The sequence below is a fragment of the Bos taurus genome, chromosome 7 (assembly GCF_002263795.3).
Source record: "Bos taurus isolate L1 Dominette 01449 registration number 42190680 breed Hereford chromosome 7, ARS-UCD2.0, whole genome shotgun sequence".
Lineage (NCBI taxonomy): Eukaryota > Metazoa > Chordata > Mammalia > Artiodactyla > Bovidae > Bos > Bos taurus.
Window position 1 is genome coordinate 9264301 of NC_037334.1, and position 16918 is coordinate 9281218.

A 16918-nucleotide genomic window follows, 5' to 3' on the forward strand; every position below is an offset into this window, starting at 1 on the left:
TTAAAAAGCAAAGACACCACTTTGCTGACAAAGGTCTGTATAGTCAAGGCTATGGTCTTTTCAGTAGTCATCTAAGGATGTAAGCCTGGACAATAAAGAAGTAAGACCATTGAAGAATTGATGTTTTGAACTGTGGTGCTGGAGAAGACTCTTGGGAGTCCCTTGGAAAGCAAAGTGATCAAACCAGTCAATTTTTTTTTAATTTAATTTAAAAATTTTTAAATCAATTACTTAATTTATTTTACTTTACAATATTGTACTGGTTTTGCCATACATTGACTTGAATCTGCTGTGAGTGTACATGTGCTCCCCATCCTGAACCCCCCTCCCACCTCCCTCCCCATTCCATCCCTCTGGGTCATCCCAGTACACCAGCCCCGAGCATCCTGTATCATGCATTAAACCTGGACTGGCGATTCATTTAACATATGATATTTTATACGTTTCAGTGAAATTCTCCCAAACCATCCCACCCTCGTCCTCTCCCAGAGTCCAAAAGACTGTTCTATACATATGTGTCTCTTTTGCTGTCTCGCATACAGGATTATCGTTACCTTCTTTCTAAATTCCATATATATGTGTTAGTATACTGTACTGGTGTTTTTCTTTCTGGCTTACTTCACTCTGTATAATAGGCTCCAGTTTCATCCACCTCATTAGAACTGATTCAAATGTATTCTTTTTAATGGCTGAGTAATACTCCATTGTGTATATGTACCACTGCTTTCTTATCCATTTATTGGCTGATGGACATCTAGGTTGCTTCCATGTCCTAGCTATTATAAACAGTGCTGCGACGAACATTGGGGTGCACGTGTCTCTTTCGATTCTGGTTTCCTTGGTGTGTATGCCCAGCAGTGGGATTGCTGGGTCATATGGAGCTCTATTTTCAGGTTTTTAAGGAATCTCCACACTGTTGTCCATAGTGGCTGTACTAGTTTGCATTCCAACAGTGTAAGAGGGTGCCTTTTCTCCACTCCCTCTACAGCATTTATTGCTTGTAGACTTTTGGATCACAGCCATTCTGACTGGCGTGAAATGGTACCTCATTGTGGTTTTGGTTTGCATTTCTCTGATAATGAGTGATGTTGAGCATCTTTTCATGTGTTTGTTAGCCATCTGTATGTCTTCTTTGGAGAAATGTCTGTTTAGTTCTTTGGCCCATTTTTTGATTGGTTCATTTATTTTTCTGGAATTGAGCTGCAGGAGTTGCTTGTGTATTTTTGAGGTAAATTCTTTGTCAGTTGCTTCATTTGCTATTATTTTCTCCCATTATGAAGGCTATCTTTTCACCTTGCTTATAGTTTTCTTTGTTGTGCAGAAGCTTTTAATTTTAATTAGGTCCCATTTGTTTATTTTTGCTTTTATTTCCAATATTCTGAGAGGTTGGTCATTGAGGATCCTGCTGTGGTTTATGTCGGAGAGTGTTTTGCCTATGTTTTCCTCTAGTATTTTAATAATTTCTGATATTACATTTAGATCTTTAATCCATTTTGAGTTTATTTTTGTGTATGGTGTTAGAAAGTGTTCTAGTTTCATTCTTTTACAAGTGGTTGATCAGTTTTCCCAGCGTCACTTGTTAAAGAGATTGTTGTTTCTCCATTGTATATTCTTGCCTCCTTTGTCAAAGATAAGGTGTCCATAGGTGTGTGGATTTATCTCTGGGCTTTCTATTTTGTTCCATTGATCTATATTTCTGTCTTTGTGCCAGTACCATACTGTCTTGATGACAAGTCAACCTTAAATGAAATCAACCCTGAATACTCTTTGGAAGGACTGATGCTGAAAATGAAACTCCAGTACTTGGGCACCTGATAGGAACAGCTGACTCACTGGAAAAGATCCTGATGCTGGGAAGAACTGAAGGCAGAAGGAGAAGAGCAAGACAGGATGAGATGGTTGGATGGCATCATTGATTCAATGGACAAGAAGTTGAGCAAACTCTGGGAGATGATGTAGGACAGGGAAGCCTGGTGTGCTTCAGTCCATGGGGATGCAGAGTTGGACATGTCTTACTGATTGAAGAACAATCTGTACTCATTGATGGGGCTTCCCAGGTGGCTCAGTGGAAAAGAATCCACCTGCCAATGCAGGAGATGTGGGTTTGACCCTGGGATGGGAGGATTCCCTGGAGAAGGAAATGGCAACCCACTTCAGTATTCTTGCCTGGGAAATCTCATGGACAGAGGAACCTGATGGGCTACATTCCATAGGGTTTCAAAAGAGTCAGACATTACTCAATGAGTAAACAACAACAAGAACTCATGGATATTTTAAAGTTTATATATTATGATAACTTACAGTAATTTTCTATTTTGTTTCAAGTGATACAAAGAGATTAGTGGGTGTTTGCAGGACATTTACTGTAGATGTAATCCTCTGGCTTATATCTTGAATAGGTCACATTTTGAGAAAGAAATAATTTGTTATATACGTAAACAAAACAAAACTGTTCAGTAACAATATACACTTTTATTTTGCCAAGCTCAGTTTACAAGATAAACAAATTAAAGATATTTTATTCGCAGGGTTCTAATTTTACTCTGATAAAGCACTTTATTTATCATATAAGTGAAATTAGAAACTGAAAATCTCTTAATTTAGTGGAGCATATGGTGAGTACTTTATATATATATATATATATATATATATATATATATATATATATATATACACATATATATATATATACACACACATACACTTCTAATGAATATGTTAGCAATCTTTAGAAATAGAGAGTGAAGAAGATGAAGCATGTATGTATGGAGACCATCTGTCCTAGGTTGCCTGTAATGAAAATGTTTTTTAGAACATAATCCAGAAAAATCTTGGGAAACCATATTGGTTGTTTACCCTATATGTAGAGTTTGACCTGTTTCCTCTCTTACTGTATTTTAAGTTTGACTTCTGAAGCTCATTCTCCTTGTCATATATCTTCAATTAGAGGAACTTTGTAGAAAAAAAATGTTGAAGCAGATGATTTAATCCAAGGCAACTGGGGAATTGGGTCATAGCTCCTTGATTATGCTGTTAGTGAAGTAAGCATCCCATATGGAACAGAAAACCCAAATTCTCCAGCAATCTGAATATCACACGTTCCCTTCATGCTTTCTTCCACAATGGTTCCATGAAGAGTTACTTGTAAAAAACACGAATTTTTTTTTTTTTTTCCATGACGGAGGTGACAGTTCAGAATTTTCCTCATTGTCTAGGATACCAGATCATCTGGTTTACTGACTGATTCAAGCATCCTGAGAAGAAAAGTGTGAAAAATAATATTTTTTTAGAAAGTGCTAGACTTTTACACCAAAAACTAAAAAAGATAGTCAAAAGAAGTCAAAGAAGACCCAAAGAATTAAATAAACTTTCTATGACCATGGGTCAGGAGGCAATATAGTTAATATGGCAGCATTCCCCCAAGTTGATCTATAGACTCAACATAGTCCTTATCAACATCTCAGCTAACTTTTTTTCAGAAATTGACAAGCACTTCTTACAATTTACATGGGACTTCACCCTTATGGCAGAAACGGAAGATGAACTAAAAAGCCTCTTGATGAAAGTGAAAGAGGAGAGTGAAAGAGTTGGCTTAAAGTTCAACATTCAGAAAACTAAGATCATGGCATCTGGTCCCACGACTTCATGGGAAATAGATGGGGAAACAGTGGAAACAGTGTCAGACTTTATTTTTTGGGGCTCCAAAATCACTGCAGATGGTGATTGCAGTCATGAAATTAAAAGACGCTTACTCCTTGGAAGAAAAGTTATGACCAACCTAGATAGCATATTAAAAAGCAGAAATATTACTTTGCCAACAAAGGTCTGTCTAGTTAAGGCTATGGTTTTTCCAGTAGTCATTTATGGATATGAGAGTTGGACTGTGAAGAAAGCTGAGCACCGAAGAATTGATGCTTTTTAACTGTGGTGTTGGAGAAGACTCTTGAGAGTCCCTTGGACTGCAAGGAAATCCAACCAGTCCATTCTAAAGGAGATCAGTCCTGGGTGTTCTTTTGAAGGAATGATGCTAAAGCTGAAACTCCAGTACTTTGGCCACTTCATGAAAAGAGTTGACTCATTGGAAAAGACTCTGATGCTGGGAGGGATTTGGGGCAGGAGGAGAAGGGGATGACAGAGGATGAGATGGCTGGATGGCATCACCGACTGAATGGTATGAGTTTGAGTGAGCTCCAGGAGTTGGTGATGGACGGGGAGGCCTGGCGTGCTGGCGATTCATGGGATCGCGAAGAGTCGGACACGACTGAGTGACTGAACTGAACTGAACTGATGCGGTCCCAAATTGTTAAAAAATCCTGAGAAAAACTTATTGATAGAGTCAAAGTGAAATTTACTACAAAATACTTGAATCAAGATATACGAATGAAAGAGCTTAGAGTACAGACATGAACACTTATATTTAGGGTAACTTATTTTGACAAGGTTTTCAGTAAAGTTCACTGGGGGAAAGAATAACCTTTTAAAAAAATGATGCTGGGACAACTGCAAATCCACATGCTAAAGAATGTGGACCTCACAAAAAAAGTATAAAATTTGTATCATTAAAATGTTAATTATACATCAGTGTCTCTTTTGCTGTATAGAACAGTCTTATGGACTCTGTGGGAGAGGGAGAGAGTAGGAAGATCTGGGAGAATGGCACTGAAACATGTAAAATATCATGTATGAAACGAGATGCCAGTCCAGGTTCGATGCACGATACTGGATGCTTGGGGCTAGTGCACTGGGACGACCCAGAGGGATGCTATGGGGAGGAAGGAGGGAGGAGGGTTCAGGATGGGGAACACATGTCTACCTGTGGTGGATTCATTTTGATATTTGGCAAAACTAATACAATTATGTAAAGTTTTAAAATAAAATAAAATTAATTTAAAAAAGAGAAATGAACGCATATGACTATACAAAATTTAAAAAAAATGTTAATTATAAATTGATATACCTATGGAAGTGAAAGTGTTAGTTGCTCAGTCATGTCCAATTCTTTGTGATTCCATCGTTTGTAGGTCGTCAGGCTTCACTGTCCATGGTATTCCCCAGGCAAGAATTCTGGAGTTGGTTGCCATTTCCTCCTCTGGGGGATCTTCCTGACCCAGGGATTGAACCTGGGTCTCCTGCACCGCAGGTAGATTGCTTACCACTAGCGCCACCTGGGAAACAATTACTATATGTAAAACTATATTATTATAAGCAATCATTTCAGTTCAGGTCAGTCACTCAGTTGTGTCCGACTCTTTACAACCCCATGAATTGCAGCACGCCAGGATTCCCTGTCCATCATCACTCCCAGAGTTCACTCAAACTCACATCCATTGAGTCGGTGATGCCATCCAGCCATCTCATCCTCTATTGTTCCCTTCTCCTCCTGCCCCCCATCCCTTGCAGCATCAGAGTCTTTCCCAATGAGTCAACTCTTCTCATGAGGTAGCCAAAGTACTGGAGTTTCAGCTTTAGCATCATTCCTTCCAAAGAACACTCAGGACTGATCTCCTTCAGAATGGACTGGTTGGATCTCCTTGCAGTCCAAGGGACTCTCAAGAGTCTTCTCCAACACCACAGTTAAAAAGCATCAATTCTTTGGTGTTCAGCTTTCTTCACAGTCCAATTCTCACATCCATATATGACTACTGGAAAAACCATAGCCTTGACTAGACGGACCTCTGTTGGCAGAGTAATGTCTCTGCTTTTGAATATGCTATCTAGGTTGAATATGCTATCTGTAACCAATACCTAATACAATTAATATACATTATATATATATATATATATATATATATATATATATACACAATTAATATAGACAATACCTATATGCAATTACTAAAAGTTCTGAAGTCTTGGAAGAAACATGCATGCAAATTTTTGTGACCTTGTTGCAAGCCATTGTTTTAAGATAAGACTGCCAAAGTGCAAGTGAACAAAAAAATGGATAAACTGGATTTCTTCAAAAATTAAAACTTCTGGGGAATGGTCCCAAGATGCCGGAGGAATAGGATAGGGAGACCACTTTCTCCCCCACAAATTCATCTAAAGATCATTTGAATGCTGAGTAACTTCCACAAAACAACCTCTGAATGCTGGGGTAGGACACCATGCACCCAGAAATGCAGCCCATTCTCTTTGAAAGGAGGTAGGACAAAATATAAAAGACAAAAAGAGAGACAAAAGAGTTAGGGACAGAGACCCATCATGGGGAGGGAGTCGTGAAGGAGAAGAAGTTTCCAAAACAGTAGGAAACCCCCTCAAAGGCAGGTCTGTGGGGAGATTTGAAATCTCAGAGGGCAACATAACTGGGAGGGGGGAAAAAACCCCACAGATTAGGCGCCTAACCACAGCAGAGAAGTAGCCTAGAAGCTCAGATCTACCACCCCTGCTGTGTACAGGCCACCCTGCTGGAGGCAGAGAGGCAGGCATGTGACAGCCAGAGCTGGAAGGCAAGGGGCTGCTCCAATCTCGGCCCCAGAGACCAGCATCCTCCACCAAACTGTGAGCAGGCTCCCAGTTGCTAACCACGTCTTCCTGGGATCCTGGATGGTTGACATCTGCCAGGAAGGTCACAGCCTGACATCAGCTCCCCAGAGGAGACACACAGCACACATGAGACAGTGCTCTCATGCTCTAGGAAACCAAGCCAGGACTGGGAGGTGATTAAGACGCACTGCACATCTGGGGCAGTGCACTTGCCAAGCACCTGGTTGTCTGAGCTGCTCGGACCTGGGAAGGGCACAAAACACATGCCCAATCAAGTCTGTGCCCTTGTGGAGTACCCGAGAACCTGAACCTGAGCGGTTTAGACCTGGGAAGTGCACGAAATGCAGGGCCCACTTTGAACAGTGCCTTCCAGAGCATCCTGGAGCCTGAGCAGTGTAGACCAGGAAAGCACATGCTGCTGTGACCTGGGACAAACCCAGTGTGGTCCATACACTGTGAGCACTCCCCACACATGCCAGCGATATTTATTTGCAGTGTTCCTCCCCTCCCCCACAACACAACTGAACAAGTGAGCCTAAATAAGTGACTGCCTTCACCGCCTTGTGTCAGGGCAGCAATTAGACACCAAAGAGACCTGCAAACAGAGGAAGCCAAAATGAACAAAGAAGAGGGAACCACTGGAAGTAACAGGTGCAACAGATTAAAACCTTATAGTTAACATTGACTAAGCATTGGAGGGGGCCTGTAGACCTGGAGAACAAGTACAAGCTGGAACAAGGAACTTTTTGAAACTGAACTGACTCCACACTGCTTTCAACAGCTCCAGAGAAATTCCTAGATATAGTTTTGCTATCATCACTTTTTAATTTTTTTAAAAATTTATGTTCCTTATTACTCCTTTAATTTTCATTTTTACAACCTACTGTTACCTTGCAAAAAAGACCCTATTTTTAAAGCATATTTCATAAATATATATTTTATAAATTTTGTGATTGATTTTGCTTTGTATTTTTAAAATTGTATTTTTGAGAGTTTAACCTCTACTCTAGATTTTTAATTTTTGCTTTTTGGTATTTGTTATCAATTTTGTACCTTTAAGAACCTAACCTTCAATATCCATTTTCACTTAGGGATGTTGATTACTGGCTTGATTGCTCTCTCCCCTTTGGACTCTCCCTTTTATCTCCAGGTCACCTCTATCTCCTCCTTCCCCCTTCTCTTTTCTACTTTGTGAATATCTCTGGATGTTCTGGGCCGTGGAGAACACTTAGGGAACTGATTACTTGCTAGATTGGTCTCTCCTCTTTTGACTCCCCCCTCTTCTCCTCCTGGTCACCTCTATCTTCCTCATCCCTCTTCTCTTCTCTATGTAACTCTGAACCTTTCTGGGTGTTTCAGACGGTGGAGAGCACATATGGAATTGATTACTGGCTAGATTGCTCCTTCCCCTTTTGACTCTCCCTGTTCTCCTCCTGGTCACCATGCTAATTCTCCAGCAAAGCAGGAAAAAAGCCTTGAGAATTAAAAGACAAGCTGTTCAAAGCCATACCAATCCCACTGACACCCCAACTCTCTACTGGACACTTCACTGCACTCCAGAGAGAAGAGACCCAGCTCCACCCACCAGGACACAGATGCAAGCTCCCCTAACCAGGAAACCTTGACAAGCCACTAGTCCACAGGGCAGGCTCCACAATAAAGAGGAACCATAAATTTCCATCATACAGAATGGACACCCCAAACAGAGCAATCTAAACAAAATGAAAAGGCAGAGAAATATTCAGCAGGTAAAGGAACATGATAAATGCCCACCAGATCAAACAAAAGAGAAGGAGATAGGGAGTCTACCTGAAAAAGAATTCAGAATAATGATAGTAAAGATGATCCAAAAGCTTGAAAACAAAATGGAGTTACAGATAAATAAATTAGAGACAAGGATTGAGAAGATGCAAAAAATGTTTAACAAGGATCTAGAAGAGATAAAGAAGAGTCAATAAATTATGAACAATGCAATAACTGAGATCAAAAGCACTCTGGAGGGAACCAACAGTAGAATAACTGAGGCAGAAGATAGAATAAGTGAGGTGGAAGATAGAATAGTGGAAATAAATGAAGCAAAGAAGGAAAAATTTAAAAAAGAATTAAAATAAGTGAGGACAACCTCAGAGACCTCCATCCCTACATTCAAATCATAGGAGTCCCAGAAGAAGAAGACAAAAAGAAAAGGCATGAGAAAATACTTGAGGAGAGAATAGTTGAAAACTTCCCTAAAATGAGGAAGGAAATAGCCATCCAAGTTCAAGAAACCCAGAGAATCCCAAACAGAATAAACCCAAGGTAAAACACCCCAAGACACATACTAATCAAACTAACGAAGAGCAAATATTAAAAGTAGCAAGGGAAAAACAACCAAAAACACACAAGGGGATCCCCATAAGGATAACAGCTGATCCTTCAATAGAAACTCTTCAGGTCAGGAGGGAATGGCAGGACATACTTAAGGTGATGAAAGAGAAAAACCAACAACCCAGATTACTATACCCAACAAGGATCACATTAAAATATGAAAGAGAAATTAAAAGCTTTACAGAGAAGCAAAAGCTGAGAGAATTCAGTACCACCAAACCAGCTCTTGAGTAAGTGCTAAATGATCTTCTTTAGACAGGAAACACAGAAAACGTGTATAAACTTGAACCCCAAACAACAAAGTAATTGGTAAGAGGGTCATACTTATCAATAATTACTTTAAATGCAAATGGGTTGAATGCTGAAACCAAAAGGCAAAGACTGGATACAAAAACAAGCCCCCTATATATGCTGTCTACAAGAGACCCACCTCAAAACAAGGGACACAAACAGATTGAAAATGAAGGGCTGGAAATAAATATTTCATGCAAATAGAGACCAAAAGAAAGCAGGAGTAGCAATACTCATATCAGATAAAATAGACTTTGAAATAAAGGCCATGAAAAGAGACAAAGAAGGACTCTACATAATGATCAAAGGATCAAACAAAGAAGAAGATATAACAATTATAAACATATATGCACCCAACCTAAGAGCACCTCAATACGTAAAACAAATGCTAACAAGCATGAAAGGGGAAATTAACAGTAACACAATAAGAGTAGGAGACTTTAATACCCCACTCACACCTATGGATAGATAAACTAAGCAGAAAATTAGCAAGGAAACAAAAACTTTAAATGATACAATGGACCAGTTAGACCTAATTGATATCTTTGGATGCTTGGGGCTAGTGCACTGGGACGACCCAGAGGGATGGTATGGGGAGGGAGGAGGGAGGAGGGTTCAGGATGGGTAACACATGTATACCTGTGGCGGATTCATTTTGATATTTGGCAAAACTAATACAATTATGTAAAGTTTAAAAAAAAAAATACAAAAAAAAAAAAAAAAGACATTTCACCCCAAAACAATGAATTTCACCTTTTTCCCAAGTGCACACAGAACATTCTCCAGGATTAATCACATTCTGGGCATAGGTCTAACCTTAATAAATTCAAAGAAAATTGAAACCATTTCAAACCTCTTTTTTGATCATAATGTGGTAAGAGTAGATATCAACTCAATGAAAGGCAATGACAAAGAATGCTCAAACTACCGCACAATTGCACTCATCTCACATGCTAGTAAAGTAATGCTCAAATTTCTCCAAGCCAGGATCAGCAATACGTGAACCATGAACTTCCAGATGTTCAAGCTGAATTTAAAAAAGGCAGAGGAACCAGAGATCAAATCGCCAACATCCGCTGGATCATGGGAAAAGCAAGAGAGTTCCAGAAAAACATCTATTTCTGCTTTATTGACTATGCCAAAGCCTTTGACTGTGTGGATCATAATAAACTGGAAAATTCTAAAAGAGATGGGAATACAAGACCACCTGACCTGCTTCTTGAGAAACCTATATGCAGGTCAGGAAGAAACAGTTAAAACAGTTAGAACATGGAACAACAGACTGGTTCTAAATAGGAAAAGGAGTATGTCAAGGCTGTATATTGTCACCCTGCTTATTTAACTTATATGCAGAGTACATCATGAGAAATGCTGGACTGGAAGAAGCACAAGCTGGAATCAAGATTGCCAGGAGAAATATCGATAACCTCAGATATGCAGATGACACCAGCCTTATGGCAGAAAGTGAAGAGGAACTAAAAAGCCTCTTGAGGAAAGTGAATGAGAAGACTGAAAAGGTTGGTGTAAAGCTCAACATTCAGAAAACTAAGATCATGGCACCTGGTCCCATCATTTCATGGCAAGTAGATGCGGAAACAGTGGCAACAGTGTAGGACTTTATTATTATCTTTTTTTTTTTTTTTTTTTGGCTCCAGGATCACTGAAGATGGTGATTGCAGCCATGAAATTAAAAGATGCTTACTCCTTGGAAGGAAAGTTATGACCAACCTAGATAGCATATTCAAAAGCAGAGACATTATTTTGCCAACAAAGGTCCGTCTAGTCAAGGCTATGGTTTTTCCAGTAGTCATGTATGGATGTGAGATTTGGACTGTGAAGAAAGCTGAGCACCGAAGAATTGATGCTTTTGAACTGTGGTGTTGGAGAAGACTCTCGAGAGTCCCTTGGACTGCAAGGAGATCCAACCAGTCTATTCTAAAGGAGATCAGTCCTGGATGTTCTTTGGAAGGAATGAAGCTAAAGCTGAAACTCCAGTACTTTGGCCACCTCAAGAGAAGAGTTGACTCTTTGGCAAAGACTCTGATGCTGGGAGGGATTTGGGGCAGGAGGAGAAGGGGACGACAGAGGATGAGATGGCTGGATGGCATCACCGACTCAATGGATGTGAGTTTGAGTGAACTCTGGGAGTTGGTGATGGAGAGGGAGGCCTGGTGTGCTGCAGTTCATGGGGTCACAGAGTCGGACTCGACTGAGTGACTGAACTAAACTCAACTGAATAGGGAAAAAACTATTAACAATACAAACATAAGGAGATTAAACAACACAGTTCTGAGTAACCAACAAATCATGGAATAAATCAAAAAGGATATCAAAATATGCACAGAAACAAATGAAAATGGAAACACGACAACCCAAAACCTATGGGATTCAGTAAAAGCAGCGCTAAGGGCAAGGTTCATATCATTACAAGCTTACTTCAAGAAACAAGAGAAAAATCAGATAAATAACCTAACTTTACATGTAAAGCAACTAGAAAAAGAAGAAATGAAGAACCCCAGGGTTAGTAGAAGGAAATAAATCATAAAAATTAGGGCAGAAATCAATGAAAAAGAAATAAAGGTGACTATGGGGCGGAAACGAGAGGAGTTACCTGGAGCCATGGCTGCGCGGGCGCAGGAGGGCCTAGAGGCGCTATCCCACATTGAAGGGCAGGAAGGGTGGCGGTGAGGAGATACACGTCGTCCAAGGTAAGGAGCAATGGCTGTGCTTTGCTGGAGCAGCCATGAAGAGATACCCCACACCCAAGGTAAGAGAAACCCAAGTAAGATGATAGGTGTTGCAAGAGGGCATCAGAGGGCAAACACACTGAAACCATACTCACAGAAAACTAGTCAATCTAATCACACTAGGACCACAGCCTTGTCTAACTCAATGAAACTAAGCCATGCCCATGGGGCAAACCAAGACAGGTGGATCATGGTGGAGAGATCTGACAGAATGTGGTCCACTGGAGAAGGGAATGACAAACCACTTCAGTATTCTTGCCTTGAGAACCCCATGAACAGTATGGAAAGGCAAAATGATAGGATACTGAAAGAGGAATTCCCCAGGTCAGTAGGTGCCCAATATGCTACTGGAGATCAGTGGAGAAATAACTCCAGAAAGAAGGAAGGGATGGAGCCAAAGCAAAAAGAATACCCAGCTGTGGATGTGACTGGTGATAGAAGCAAGGTCCGATGTTGTAAAGAGCAATATTTGCATAGGAACCTGGAATGTCAGGTCCATGAATCAAGGCAAATTGGAAGTGGTCAAACAAGAGATAGCAACAGTGAATGTCGGCATTCTAGGAATAAGTCAACTGAAATGGCCTGGAATGGGTGAATTTAACTCAGATGACCATTATGTCTACTACTGCAGGCAGTAATCCCTCAGAAGAAATGGAGTGGCCATCATGGTCAACAAAAGAGTCCGAAATGCAGTACTTGGATGCAATCTCAAAAATGACAGAATGATCTCTGTTTGTTTCCAAGGCAAACCATTCAATATCACAGTAATACAAGTCGATGCCCCAACCAGTAATGCTGAAGAAGCTGAAGTTGAACGATTCAATGAAGACCTACAAGACCTTTTAGAACTAACACCCAAAAAAGATGTCCTTTTCATTATAGGGGACTGGAATGTAAAAGTAGGAAGTCAAGAAACACCTGGAGTAACAGACAAATTTGGCCTTGGAATACGGAATGAAGCAGGGCAAAGACTAATAGAGTTTTGCCAAGAAAATGCACTGGTCATAACAAACACCCTCTTCCAACAATACAAGAGAAGACTCTATACATGGACATCAACAGATGGTCAACACCGAAATCAGATTGATTATATTCTTTGCAGCCAAAGAAGGAGAAGCTCTATACAGTTAGCAAAAACAAGACCAGGAGCTGACTGTGACTCAGAACATGAACTCCTTATTTCCAAATTCAGACTTAAATTGAAGAAAGTTGAGAAAACCAGTAGACCATTCAGGTATGACCTAAATCAAATCCCTTATGATTATACAATGGAAGTGAGAAATAGGTTTAAGGGCCTAGATCTGATAGATAGAGTGCCTGATGAACTATGGAATGAGGTTCGTGACATTGTACAGGAGACAGGGATCAAGACCATTCCCATAGAAAAGAAATGCAAAAAAGCAAAATGGCTGTCTGGGGAGACCTTACAAATAGCTGTGAAAAGAAGAGAAGCAAAAAACAAAGGAGAAAAAGGAAGATATAAACATCTGAATGCAGAGTTCCAAAGAATAGCAAAAAGACATAAGAAAGCCTTCTTCAGCGATCAATGCAAAGAAATAGAGGAAAACAACAGAATGGGAAAGACTAGGGATCTCTTCAAGAAAATGATAGATACCAAAGGAACATTTCATGCAAAGATGAGCTTGATAAAGGACAGAAATGGTATGAACCTAAAAGAAGCAGACAATATTAAGAAGAGATGGCAAGAATACACAGAAGAACTGTACAAAAAAGATCTTCATAACTCAGGTAATCACGATGGTGTGATCACTGACCGAGAGCCAGACATCCTGGAATGTGAAATCAAGTGGGCATTAGAAAGCATCACTACGAACAAAGCTAGTGGAGGTGATGGAATTCCAGTTGAGCTATTTTGAATCCTGAAAGATGATGCTGTGAAAGTGCTGCACTCAATATGCCAGCAAATTTGGAAAACTCAGCAGTGGCCACAGGCCTGGAAAAGGTCAGTTTTTATTCCAATCCCAAAGAAAGGCAATGCCAAAGAATGCTCAAACTACCGCACAGTTGTATTCATCTCACACGCTAGTAAAGTAATGCTCAAAATTTTCCAAGCCAGGCTTCAGCAATATGTGAACCGTGAACTTGCTGATGTTCAAGCTGGTTTTAGAAAAGGCTGAGGAACCAGAGATCAAATTGCCAACATCTGCTGGATCATAGAAAAAGCAAGAGAGTTTCAGGAAAACATCTATTTCTGCTTTATTGACTATTCCAAAGCCTTTGACTGTGTGGATCACAATAAACTGTGTAAAAGTCTTCAAGAGATGGGAATACCAGACCACCTGATCTGCCTCTTGAGAAATTTGTATGCAGGTCAGGAAGCAACAGTTAGAACTGGACATGGAACAACAGACTGGTTCCAAATAGGAAAAGGAGTTCGTCAAGGCTGTATATTGTCACCCTGTTTATTTAGCTTATATGCAGAGTACACCATGAGAAACGCTGGACTGGAAGAAGCACAAGCTGGAGTCAAGATTGCCGGGAGAAATATCAATAACCTCAGATATGCAGATAACACCACCCTTATGGCAGAAAGTGAAGAGGAACTAAAAAGCCTCTTGATGAAAGTGAAAATGGAGAGTGAAAAAGTTGGCGTAAAGCTCAACATTCAGAAAATGAAGATCATGGCATCCGGTCCCACCACTTCATGGGAAATAGATGAGGAAACAGTGGAAACAGTGTCAGACTTTATATTTCTGGGCTCCACTACAGATGGTGACTGCAGCCATGAAATTAAAAGACGCTTACTCCTTGAAAGGAAAGTTATGACCAACCTAGATAGCATATTCAAAAGCAGAGACATTACTTTGCCAACAAAGGTTCGTCTAGTCAAGGCTATGGTTTTTCCTTTGGTCATGTATGGATGTGAGAGTTGGACTGTGAAGAAGGCTGAGCACTGACGAATTGATGCCTTTGAACTGTGGTGTTGGAGAAGACTCTTGAGAGTCCCTTGGACTGCAAGGAGATCCAACCGGTCCATTCTGAAGGAGATCAGCCCTGGGATTACTTTGGAAGGAATGATGCTAAAGCTGAAACTCCTGTACTTGGGCCACCTCATGCGAAGTGTTGACTCATTGGCAAAGACTCTGATGCTGGGAAGGTTTGGGGGCAGGAGAAGAAGGGGATGACACAGGATGAGATGGCTGGATGGCATCACTGACTCAATGGACATGAGTCTGAGTGAACTCCGGTAGTTGGTGTGGGACAGGGAGGCCTGGCGTGCTGCGATTCATAGGTTCGCAAAGAGTCGGACATGACTGAGCGACTGATCTGATCTGATCTGATCTGATAGCAGTAATCTACAAAACTAAAAGTTGGTTCTTTCAGAAGATAAGTAAGATAGACCAACAATTAGCCAGACTCATCAAGAAAAAAAAAAGGAGAAGAATCAAATAAACAAAATAGAAATGAAAATGGAGAAATCACAGCAGACAATGCAGAAATACAAAGGATCATAAAAGACTACTATCAGCAATTATATGCCAATAAAATGAACAACGTGGAAGAAGTGGACAAATTCTTAGAAAAGTACGACTTTCCAAAACTGGACCAGGAAGAAATAGAAAATCTTAACAGAGCTATCACAAGCATGGGATCAAAACTCTAATAAAAATTCTTCTAACAAATAAAAGCCCAGGATCAGGTGGCTTCACAGCTGAATTCTACCAAAAATTTAGAGAAGAGCTAGCGCCTATCCTACTCAAACTCTTCTAGAAAACTTCAGAGGAAGGTAAACTCCCAAACTCTTTCTATTGCACCATCATCACCCTAATACCAAAACCAGAAAAGATGCCATAAAAAAGAAAACTTCAGGCCAATATCACTGATGAACATAGATGCAAAAATCCTCAACAGAATTCTAGCAAACAGAATCCTGCAACATATTAAAAAGATCACACATCATGACCAAGTGGGCTTTATCCCAGGAATGCAAGGATTCTTCAATATTCACAAATCAATCAATGTGATACACCATATTAACAAATTGAAGGATAAAAACCATATAATTATCTCAATAGATGCAAAGAAAGCCTTTAACAAAATTCAACATCCATTTATGATAAAATCCTTCCAGAAAGCAGGCACAGAAAGAACATACCTCAACATAATAAAAGCCATATATGATAAACGCACAGCAAACATTATCCTCAATGGCAAAAAATCAAAGGGTTTCCCCTAAAGTCAGAAACAAGACAAGGGTGACCACTCTCATCACTACTATTCAACATATTTTTGGAAGTTTTAGCCACAGTAATCAGAGCAAAAAAAGAAATAAAAAGAATCTAGATTGGAAAAGAAGAAGTAAAACTCTCACTATTTGCAGATGACATGATCTTTTACATAGAAAACCATAAAGACTCCACCAGAAAATTACTAGAGCTAATCAATGATTATAGAAAAGTTGCAGGACATAGAATTAATACACAGAAATCCCTTGCATTCCTGTACACTAACCATGAAAATACAGAAGGAGAAATTAAGGAAACAATTCCATTCACCATTGTGATGAAAAGAATAAAACACTTCGGAATAAATCTACCTAAAGAAACAAAAGACCTATACATAGAGAACTATAAAACACTGATAACAAAATCAAAGATGAGACTAATAGATAGAGAAATATACTGTGTTCATGTATCAGAAGAATCAACATAGTGAAAATGAGGGTACTACACAAAGCAGTCTATAGATTCAATGCAATCCCTATCAAGCTATCAACGGTATTTTTCACAGAACTAGAACAAATAATTTCACAGTTTGTATGGAAATACAAAGTCCTCGAATAGCCAGAGTAATCTTGAAAAAGAAGAATGGAACTGGAGGAATCAACCTTCCTGACTTCAGACTATACTACAAAGCTGGCACAAAAACTGAAATATAGATTAATGGAACAAATAGAAAGCCTATAGATAAGTCCATGCATCTATGGACACCTCATCTTTGACAAATGAATAAAAAATATACAATGGAGAAAATACAATTTCTTTAAGAAGTGGTGCTGGGAAAAC

The 16918-nt window shown here is 39.8% G+C and overlaps 1 protein-coding gene across 1 annotated transcript in view; it reads right to left on the minus strand.

Moving 5' to 3' along the window:
- Positions 1–2262: 2262 nt before the first annotated feature.
- The window catches only part of LOC107131239 (adhesion G protein-coupled receptor E2-like), a 66021-nt gene continuing 51365 nt past the window's right edge, over positions 2263–16918 (minus strand). Inside the window, exons 19-20 of the mRNA XM_015471937.3 lie at positions 4958–5165; positions 2263–3254 (exon numbers count right to left, since the gene is read on the minus strand). Coding sequence (XP_015327423.3) covers positions 4983–5165 — 183 coding nt within the window. The 3' untranslated portion in view covers positions 2263–3254; positions 4958–4982. The remainder of the gene's footprint in view (positions 3255–4957; positions 5166–16918) is intronic.